Genomic DNA, 10,353 nt, shown 5'->3' with positions numbered 1-10,353 from the left:
ATAGAGCCGAATATACTGATAAGTCACCTTGTTCGAGATTTACATGGTTATTAAATAATCACACCAGTGTATGCCTACACGAAACACAGCCCTTATTTTAAGCGTTTCTAAAATCCCCCATTAGGAAAAATTTATGGTGAAATTACAATTGGAACCAATTCCGTTTGACCGCCAGGTTTTATTGGTATTATGACACCTCCATTGTGGGGCTCTATAGCTTCTCATTTTAAACTAGATTAATATTCACTGACAGGCTTTTTACAGGCAAGAACCAGGGCCCATCTGTTGGTAGTACTTTTGACAGCAGACATAACCAATCCATGAACAAACACACATGTCTCAACAATTTTATTATAAGTGTATTTTCTTTATTTACATGTACAAAAACTTTATGTATCACACATGTTCTAAACATGCTAGCATGACTTTGTGCACAGGTACTTGTCTATATGGGAAGAAATCATGTTAATTTGGTAGACAGCATCATTAGTTATCCTTAACTCTTACCTCATTTTAGAACTACTTAAATTGACAAACATTTAAAAATTGACCAGAGTTCACTTCTTAAGTGATCTCGAGGTACAATGAAAAAGCTCTTTACACGGCCCATGGTTTTTCAATGGTCACCGTCTGACACTAATGTAAAGAAACTGTGGAGCCAAGGCAAATATGTTCTTCTGAAAGTTTGGAGTCCTTTTCTTTTCATGTTGGTTCTCAGCTGCAAGCTTAACATTTTATTTTTTGTAGAAGGGGTCTCGCACAAGGCTTGAGTTCTAGAAGTCCTGTCGAATATTTTCCTTGTTCTCGTCACCCTGTTGCTGTTTGAGCTGTCCAACTTCATTCTCCAACTGGACGATGGCACGTTCAATCTCATAGTTCTTACTTACGAGGGACACCCAACTGTTACGAGAGATAGCAAGGATTTAAAAATCATTGACAATCATACCACATTTAGAGAACAGTAATGAAAAATACAACATGTACAGAACTGACTTTGACTCCAGCTCTCTCAGCTTGGCCCCGCCTGCAAGCTGATCATTCTTTCGTTGCCAGTTCAAGTCCTGAATCTGCTTTCTGCAAAAATGACACACAAACAGAGAAGGCTGTTAAAAAAACATTTATGCAGAAGCTTGTTGACAGTTTGTGTCAGACTCTTTCCAAAACTACAACTAAACAAGCTAACCATGAATGTGATACATGACTTGTAAATCGTAATGGAATGTTTTCACACCATTTACTTACCTACATTTCTGTAGTTCCTTTTGAGCCAATTCAATCATAAAGGCCAGGTTACTGTAGAGTGGAAATAATGACCAATATTAAGGCAATGTCAAAAAGTTCCTGTGAACCTATACTTTACTCTTCAGGACAAGCATGTGTAAAAAAAAATAAAAAAAAATAAACGATTTAAATCACTAATCGAGCCCCATTTGTTAAGTCAAATCAGTTTGGTTGTTCTCTGTGACTCTCTCCTGGACTTTAAGATACATGAAGACATCTACTGTGCACAGGCAGCAGCCACTGACTCACTCATTGTAGACCTTCCATGCGTTGGTGCCATAGTGTGCCATGAGCTCCAGGTTCTCAATGCGCACTGCCTGATGCTCCAGCTGAGCCATGGAGTTGTTCACACAGTCCTGCCATGCAGTGATGTCATTCTTCTGCCCTGACGATGGAGCTGGAAGCTCATATCTGCACAGGTGAAAAATAAAACAGTTGGGTGTACACTCAGGACAACAAGGGTTTAAATGCATCACGTTAGAACTGAATGGGTGATTGAATGTTATCAATATTTTTTAACAGGACTGTTTTTGCTATGTGCAAAAGAGTAGACTGGGTTGACCTCTTCATGCTGAGAAGTTCCAGAGGCTGCCGGGCTGCTAGCCTCTCAAACTCGTTCCTCATGATTTCAGTCTGATGGGTGATATATAAGCATTAGTATTTGCTTCACATAATGTAATTGTAGAGCATCATAGATTACACAGTTAACAGTGAGTCAGTCAAAATCCATAAGCATATTACAGCATGACATTATGTGCATATTCATTTATGGCTTTATGTTTTAATAGAATGTGGAACTGTGTAAGTGATACTTACTTCAAAGGTAGTGAAATCAGGTGTGGGTATATAACTGAGATAGTTCTTTGTAGGTCTGTATCTGCGAGTCTCCTCTTCTACCAAGGCTGCAGCCTGTGTATGGAAATGAATGCATATGAACAGACAGCATAGTACTATAATAACGTTAAACTAACTAGACTCGTACCTCTTTGAGGGGTGACCTAGCTAGCTACTGTATGTTATTGTACGTTAGCCGATGATGGCGGTTGCTTGAGGCATGATTCTAAAACGACCAGATTAGCAAGATAATGCTTTTATTATTGACAGTAGCCTGGTAACGTTACTTTGCTTCCATGGCTTGTTCATGTCTATCATAGGTCCTTGGGACGTCACCCCATTTTACGTTGAGATTTTAGTCACCTAGTAGACGCTCTTACGCTTCGATCACACCGATAGTGTTATGGTACACCAGCAGTACATTAATGGTTGCCATCCCAATAAAGTTGACATGTGAAATGGTTACGGTTAGGTAAGGGACGTTCTAAGGATCCCTGATTGCACTAATTATGTCAGTTACTTGCCTGTTAGCTAGACTAGCGAACGTTAGTTAGCAACTGATAACTATGCCTATGGAGCAGATACTTACCGCCTCTCTGACGCCAGCTGCATCATAACCCTGGTCAAAATACGGTAGGGCATCTACAAATACTTCACCAGCTACTGATGAAGTTCCAGACATATTCAGTTCAGTTGTTTGTTTACTAGCTAGCACCGCTAACTAGCTAGTTGTTTTAGCAGCAAAACAACGCGGTCGTCACTAGTTACCACAGCCACAAAGTCATAAACCCCGCCATGTATACAAGTTGTCTTATCATTTTAAACCCTAACCACTCTGCTAACATCAACCCCAACCTTAAATTATGTTCAAAAAGCAAATGTTCGTTTTCATAAATTTTTACGATATAGCCAATTTTGACTTTGTGGCTGTGCTAATTTCTGGAATCCTAACAACGTGGCCAGTCCGAAGATTTTTATAACTAAACCAAGATAGATTACAGCCTGCCGTTTTCAATGGGAACAAATTAGTCATAGATGGGAGAACAGGCAAGGATGTGGGCCGAGTTTAACACGAGCTTGCGAGATCCTATTGGCGCGTTCTAGCCTATATCTGAATATTTCCGTTAGGGAACGCCACCTCTGAAGTGCGCGTGTGCAATAACTAAATTCGCCTTTGCACTCCTTTTAAAGAACGATTTTTAAAAACTGTTGAAAAGTCTACTAAACTTAGTCCACTCTGTTCATAACATATTCTAGTTTTGGGAACAGAAAACTGTATCGAGATTAAATGTTTAATCGATGAGAAAATTTGCAGAATGTCGGCCATAATCAATCACGTTCCATATTTGGTAGTGAGTGGAAACGCCAACGGATGCAACACATTTATACATGCGGTGAAAGATCTGTCTCATTGTTCTATCTGTGGCCTCTCGCTCCTGCTGTCTTCCGAGAGGCTGAACATATTTTCCATTGGCGTTTGATGGTGGCCTTTGGTTTTATAGCGACCCCTACGCCCTGGAGTAGTTCTTTATCTAAATAAATTTTTCATATGCAACATAGCTAGTAATAATATAACAAGGGGTGCACGTTTTGGTTTTTGCCCTAACAGTACAATGCTGATTCAAATGATAAAATATTGATGTTTACTTGAAATCAACTGTGTACTGCTATGCCAAAAACCAAAATGTGCAGAGTTTGGGAAACCCTGGATCAGGTCATTAGGACTAATTACCACAAAAATAGCATGCCATTAGGAAATAAAATATAAAAATATATTGTTGGTGACAGTAGTGGAGACATGAATGAATACCACACTCATATTTAGTATGAGCACATTTATAAAAAAAAGTGTATGGTGGACATTTCACTTGCAATTTATATATATATATATATATATATATATATATATATATATATATATATATATATATACATAGTACCAGTCAAAAGTTTGGACACACCGACTCATTCAAGGGTTTTTCCTTTGTTTTTTACTATTTTCTACATTGTAGAATATTAGTGAAGACATCAAAACTATGAAATAACACATGGATTTACCCTATTTGGTAAAAGATCAAGTCCATATTATGGCAATAACAGCTAAAATAAGCAAAGAGAAACAACAGTCCATCATTACTTTAAGACATGAAGGTCAGACAATGCAGAACATTTCAAGAACTTTTAAAGTTTCTTCAAGTGCAGTCGCAAAAAACATCAAGTGCTATGATGAAACTGGCTCTCATGAGGACCGTCACAGGAAAGAAAGACCCAGAGTTACCTCTGCTGCAGAGGATAAGTTCATTAGAGTTACCAGCCTCATAAATTGCAGCCTAACAAATAATGCTTCAGAGTTCAAGTAACAGACACATCTCAACATCAACTGTTCAAAGATGCCTGCGTGAATCCGGCCTTCGTGGTCAAATTACTGCAAAGAAACCACTACTAAAGGACACCAATAAAAAGCAGAGACGTGCTCGGGCCAAGAAACACGAGCAATGGACATTAGACCGGTGGAAATCTGTCCTTTGGTCTGATGAGTACAAATGTGAGATTTTTGGTTCCAACCTCCGTGTCTTTGCGAGACGCAGAGTAGGTGAACTGATGATCTCTCTATGTGTGGTTCCCACCATGAAGCATGTAGGAAGTGTGATGGTGTGGTGCTGCTTTTCTGGTGACACTGTCAGTGATTTATTTAGAATTCCAGGCACACTTAAACAGCATGGCTACCACAGTATTCGGCAGCGATACGCCATCCCATCTGGTTTGCGCTTACTGGGACTATCATTTGTTTTTCAACAGGACAATGACCCAAAACACACCTTCAGGCTGTGTAAGAGCTATTTGACCAAGGAGAGTAATGGAGTGCTGCATCAGATGACCTGGCCTCCACAATCACCCGACCTCAACCCAATTGAGATGGTTTGGGATGAGTTGGACCACAGAGTGAAGGAAAAGCAGCCAACAAGTGCTCAGCATATGTGGGAACTCTTTCAAGACTGTTGGAAAAGCATTCCTCATGAAGCTGATTGAAAGAAAGCCAAAAGTGTGCAAAGCTGTCATCAATGCAAAGGGGTGGCTACTTTGAAGAATCTCAAATATATTTAGATTTGTTAAACACTTTTGGTTACTACATTATTCCATGTGTTATTTCATCGTTTTGATGTCCTCACTATTATTCTATAATGTAGAAAATTGTAAAACTAAAGAAAAACCCTTGAATGAGTAGGTGTATCCAAACCTTTGACTGGTACTGAGATATATGTGTGTGTGTGTATATATATATATATATATATATATATATATATATATATATATACAGTTGAAGTCGGAAGTTTACATACACTTAGGTTCGAGTCATTAAAACTTGTTTTTCAACCACTCCACAAATTTCTTGTTAACAAACTATAGTTTTGGCAAGTCAGTTAGGACATCTACTTTGTGCATGACACAAGTCATTTTTCCAACAATTGTTTACAGACAGATTATTTCACTTATAATTCACTGAATCACAATTTCAGTGTGTCAGAAGTTCACATACACTAAGTTGACTGTGCCTTTAAACAGCTTGGAAAATTCCAGAAAATGATGTCATGGCTTTAGAAGCTTCTGATAGGCTAATTGACATAATTTGAGTCAATTGGAGGTGTACCTGTGGATGTATTTCAAGGCCTACCTTTAAACTCAGTGCCTCTTTGCTTGACATCATGGGAAAATCAAAAGAAATCAGCCAAGACCTCAGAAAAAATATATAGACCTCCACAAGTCTGGTTCATCCTTGGGAGCAATTTCCAAACACCTGAAGGTACCACGTTCATCTGTATAAACAATAGTACGCAAGTAGAAACACCATGGGACCACGCAGGCGTCATACCGCTCAGGAAGGAGACGTGTTCTGTCTCCTAGAGATGAACGTACTTTGGTGCGAAAAGTGCAAATCAATCCCAGAACAACAGCAAAGGACCTTGTTAAGATGCTGGAGGAAACAGGTACAAAAGTATAAATATCCACAGTAAAACGAGTCCTATATCCACATAACCTGAAAGGCCGCTCAGCAAGGAAGAAGCCACTGCTCCAAAACCGCCATAAAAAAGCCAGGCTACGGTTTGCAACTGCACATGGGGACAAAGATCGTACTTTTTGGAGAAATGTTCTCTGGTCTGATGATACAAAAATAGAACTGTTTGGCCATAATGACCATTGTTATGTTTGGAGGAAAAAGGGGGAGGCTTGCAAGCCGAAAAATACAATCCCAACCGTGAAACACGGGGGTGGCAGCATGTTGTGGGGGTGCTTTGCTGCAGGAGGGACTGTTGCACTTCACAAAATAGATGGCATCATGAGGTAGGAAAATTATTTGGATATATTGAAGCAACATATCAAGACATCAGTCATGAAGTTAAAGCTTGGTCGCAAATGGGTCTTCCAAATGGACAATGACCCCAAGCATACTTCCAAAGTTGTGGCAAAATGGCTTAAGGACAACAAAGTCAAGGTATTGGAGTGGCCATCACAAAGCCCTGCCCTCAATCATATAGAAAATTTGTGGGCAGAACTGAAAAAGCGTGTGCGAGCAAGGAGGTCTACACACCTGACTCAGTTACACCAGCTCTGTCAGGAGGAATGGGCCAAAATTCACCCAACTTATTGTGGGAAGCTTGTGGAAGGCTGCCTGAAACATTTGACCCAAGTTAAACAATTTAAAGGCAATGCTACCAAATACTAATTGAGTGTATGTAAACTTCTGACCCACTGGGAATGTGATGAAATAAATAAATCACTCTACTGTTATTCTGACATTTCACATTCTTAAAATAAAAGTGATCGTAACTGACCTAAAATGTACAGTGAGGGAAAAAAGTATTTGATCCGCTGCTGATTTTGTACGTTTGCCCACTGACAAAGAAATGATCAGTCTATAATTGTAATGGTAGGTTTATTTGAACAGTGAGAGACAGAATGACAACAAAAAAATCCAGAAAAACGCATGTCAAAAATGTTATAAATTGATTTGCATTTTAATGAGGGAAATAAGTATTTGACACTCTTAAAGGGAGTGCTCCTAATCTCAGTTTGTTACATGTATAAAAGACACCTGTCCACAGAAGCAATCAATTAATCAGATTCCAAACTCTCCACCATGGCCAAGACCAAAGAACTCTCCAAGGATGTCAGGGACAAGATTGTAGACCTACACAAGGCTGGAATGGGCTACAAGACCATCGCCAAGCAGTTGGTACGATTATTCGCAAATGGAAGAAACACAAAGGAACTGTCAATCTCTCTCGCCCTGTGGCTCCATGCAAGATCTCACCTCGTGGAGTTGCATTGATCATGAGAACGGTGAGAAATCAGCCCAGAACTACACGGGAGGATCTTGTCAATGATCTCAAGGCAGCTGGGACCATAGTCACCAAGAAAACAATTGGTAACACACTATGCCGTGAAGGACTGAAATCCTGCAGCGCCCGCAAGGTCCCACTGCTCAAGAAAGCACATATACTGTACAGTGGGGCAAAAAAGTATTTAGTCAGCCACCAATTGTGCAAGTTCTCCCACTTAAAAAGATGAGAGAGGCCTGTAATTTTCATCATAGGTACACTTCAACTATGACAGACAAAATGAGAAAAAAAAATCCAGAAAATCACATTGTAGGATTTTTAATGAATTTATTTGCAAATTATGGTGGAAAATAAGTATTTGGTCAATAACAAAGGTTTATCTCAATACTTTGTTATATACCCTTTGTTGGCAATGACAGAGGTCAAACGTTTTCTGTAAGTCTTCACAAGGTTTTCACACACTGTTGCTGGTATTTTGGCCCATTCCTCCATGCAGATCTCCTCTAGAGCAGTGATGTTTTGGGGCTGTTGCTGGGCAACACGGACTTTCAACTCCCTCCAAAGATTTTCTATGGGGTTGAGATCTGGAGACTGGCTAGGCCACTCCAGGACCTTGAAATGCTTCTTACGAAGCCACTCCTTCGTTGCCCGGGCGGTGTGTTTGGGATCATTGTCATGCTGAAAGACCCAGCCACGTTTCATCTTCAATGCCCGTGCTGATGGAAGGAGGTTTTCACTCAAAATCTCACGATACATGGCCCCATTCATTCTTTCCTTTACACGGATCAGTCGTCCTGGTCCCTTTGCAGAAAAACAGCCCCAAAGCATGATGTTTCCACCCCCATGCTTCACAGTAGGTATGGTGTTCTTTGGATGCAACTCAGCATTCTTTGTACTCCAAACACGACGAGTTGAGTTTTTACCAAAAAGTTCTATTTTGGTTTCATCTGACCATATGACATTCTCCCAATCTTCTTCTGGATCATCCAAATGCTCTCTAGCAAACTTCAGACGGGCCTGGACATGTACTGGCTTAAGCAGGGGGACACGTCTGGCACTGCAGGATTTGAGTCCCTGGCAGCGTAGTGTGTTACTGATGGTAGGCTTTGTTACTTTGGTCCCAGCTCTCTGCAGGTCATTCACTAGGTCCCCCCGTGTGGTTCTGGGATTTTTGCTCACCGTTCTTGTGATCATTTTGACCCCACGGGGTGAGATCTTGCGTGGAGCCCCAGATCGAGGGAGATTATCAGTGGTCTTGTATGTCTTCCATTTCCTAATAATTGCTCCCACAGCTGATTTCTTCAAACCAAGCTGCTTACCTATTGCAGATTCAGTCTTCCCAGCCTGGTGCAGGTCTACAATTTTGTTTCTGGTGTCCTTTGACAGCTCTTTGGTCTTGGCCATAGTGGAGTTTGGAGTGTGACTGTTTGAGGTTGTGGACAGGTGTCTTTTATACTGATAACAAGTTCAAACAGGTGCCATTAATACAGGTAACGAGTGGAGGACAGAGGAGCCTCTTAAAGAAGAAGTTACAGGTCTGTGAGAGCCAGAAATCTTGCTTGTTTGTAGGTGACCAAATACTTATTTTCCACCATAATTTGCAAATAAATTCATAAAAAATCCTACAATGTGATTTTCTGGATTTTTGTTTCTCATTTTGTCTGTCATAGTTGAAGTGTACCTATGATGAAAATTACAGGCCTCTCTCATCTTTTTAAGTGGGAGAACTTGCAGAATTGGTGGCTGACTAAATACTTTTTTGCCCCACTGTACATGCCCGTCTGAAGTTTGCCAATGAACATCTGAATGATTCAGAGGACAACTGGGTGAAAGTGTTGTGGTCAGATGAGACCAAAATGGAGCTCTTTGGCATCAACTCAACTCGCCGTGTTTGGAGGAGGAATGCTGCCTATGACCCCAAGAACACCATCCCCTCCGTCAAACATGGATGTGGAAACATTATGCTTTGGTGTTTTTCTGCTAAGGGGACAGGACAACTTCACCACATCAAAGGGACGATGGACGGGGCCATGTACCGTCAAATCTTGGGTGAGAACCTCCTTCCCTCAGCCAGGGCATTGAAAATGGGTCGTGGATGGGTACTCCAGCATGAGAATGACCCAAAACACACGGCCAAGGCAACAAAGGAGTGGCTCAAGAAGAAGCACATTAAGGTCCTGGAGTGGCCTAGCCAGTCACCAGACCTTAATCCCATAGAAAATCTGTGGAGGGAGCTGAAGGTTCGAGTTGCCAAACGTCAGCCTCGAAACCTTAATGACTTGGAGAAGATCTGCAAAGAGGAGTGAGACAAAATCCCTCCTGAGATGTGTGCAAACCTGGTGGCCAACTACAAGAAACGTCTAACCTCTGTGATTGCCAACAAGGGTTTTGCCACCAAGTACTAAGTCATGTTTTGCAGAGGGGTCAAATACTTATTTCCCTCATTAAAATGTAAATCAATTTATAACATTTTTGACATGCATTTTTCTGGATTTTTTTGTTGTTATTCGGTCTCTCACTGTTCAAATAAACCTACCATTAAAATTATAGACTGATCATTTCCTTGTCAGTGGGCAACCGTACAAAATCAGCAGGGGATCAAATACTTTTTCCCCCTCACTGTATTTGGCTACGGTATGTAAACTTCCGACTTCAACTGTATATATACAGTGGGGAGAACAAGTATTTGATACACTGCCGATATTGCAGGTTTTCCTACTTACAAAGCATGTAGAGGTCTGTAATTGTTATCATAGGTACACTTCAACTGTGAGAGACGGAAACTAAAACAAAAATCCAGAAAATCACATTGTATGATTTTTAAGTAATTAATTTGCATTTTATTGCATGACATAAGTATTTGATCACCTACCAACCAGTAAGAATTCCGTCTCTCACA

The 10,353-nt window shown here is 40.5% G+C and overlaps 1 protein-coding gene across 1 annotated transcript; it reads right to left on the bottom strand.

Moving 5' to 3' along the window:
• Positions 1–346: 346 nt before the first annotated feature.
• LOC139542636 (pre-mRNA-splicing factor SPF27) lies at positions 347–3,196 on the bottom strand. Its single transcript, XM_071348304.1, has 7 exons — positions 2,705–3,196; positions 2,098–2,190; positions 1,844–1,914; positions 1,531–1,692; positions 1,243–1,293; positions 994–1,074; positions 347–900 (listed from the first exon to the last, which is right to left on the bottom strand). Exons 1-7 carry the CDS (start codon positions 2,795–2,797, stop codon positions 774–776), a joined length of 678 nt encoding a protein of 225 aa, XP_071204405.1. The 5' UTR covers positions 2,798–3,196; the 3' UTR covers positions 347–773.
• Between the last annotated feature and the right edge of the window lie 7,157 nt (positions 3,197–10,353).

The sequence above is a fragment of the Salvelinus alpinus genome, chromosome 17, assembly GCF_045679555.1.
Source record: "Salvelinus alpinus chromosome 17, SLU_Salpinus.1, whole genome shotgun sequence".
Classification (NCBI taxonomy): domain Eukaryota; kingdom Metazoa; phylum Chordata; class Actinopteri; order Salmoniformes; family Salmonidae; genus Salvelinus; species Salvelinus alpinus.
Note: the sequence above shows the minus strand (reverse complement) of the source record. Positions and strands in the feature narration are given on the sequence as shown.

Bases quoted from the DNA above. Each gene is read 5' to 3' on its own strand.
- LOC139542636 (XM_071348304.1), bottom strand. From the start codon at position 2,797: ATGTCTGGAACTTCATCAGTAGCTGGTGAAGTATTTGTAGATGCCCTA. The intron at 2,191-2,704 runs GTAAGTATCTGC...TTCCATACACAG, and splicing joins CAGCTGGCGTCAGAGAGGCG to GCTGCAGCCTTGGTAGAAGA. The intron at 1,915-2,097 runs GTAAGTATCACT...ATCACCCATCAG, and splicing joins CTGATTTCACTACCTTTGAA to ACTGAAATCATGAGGAACGA.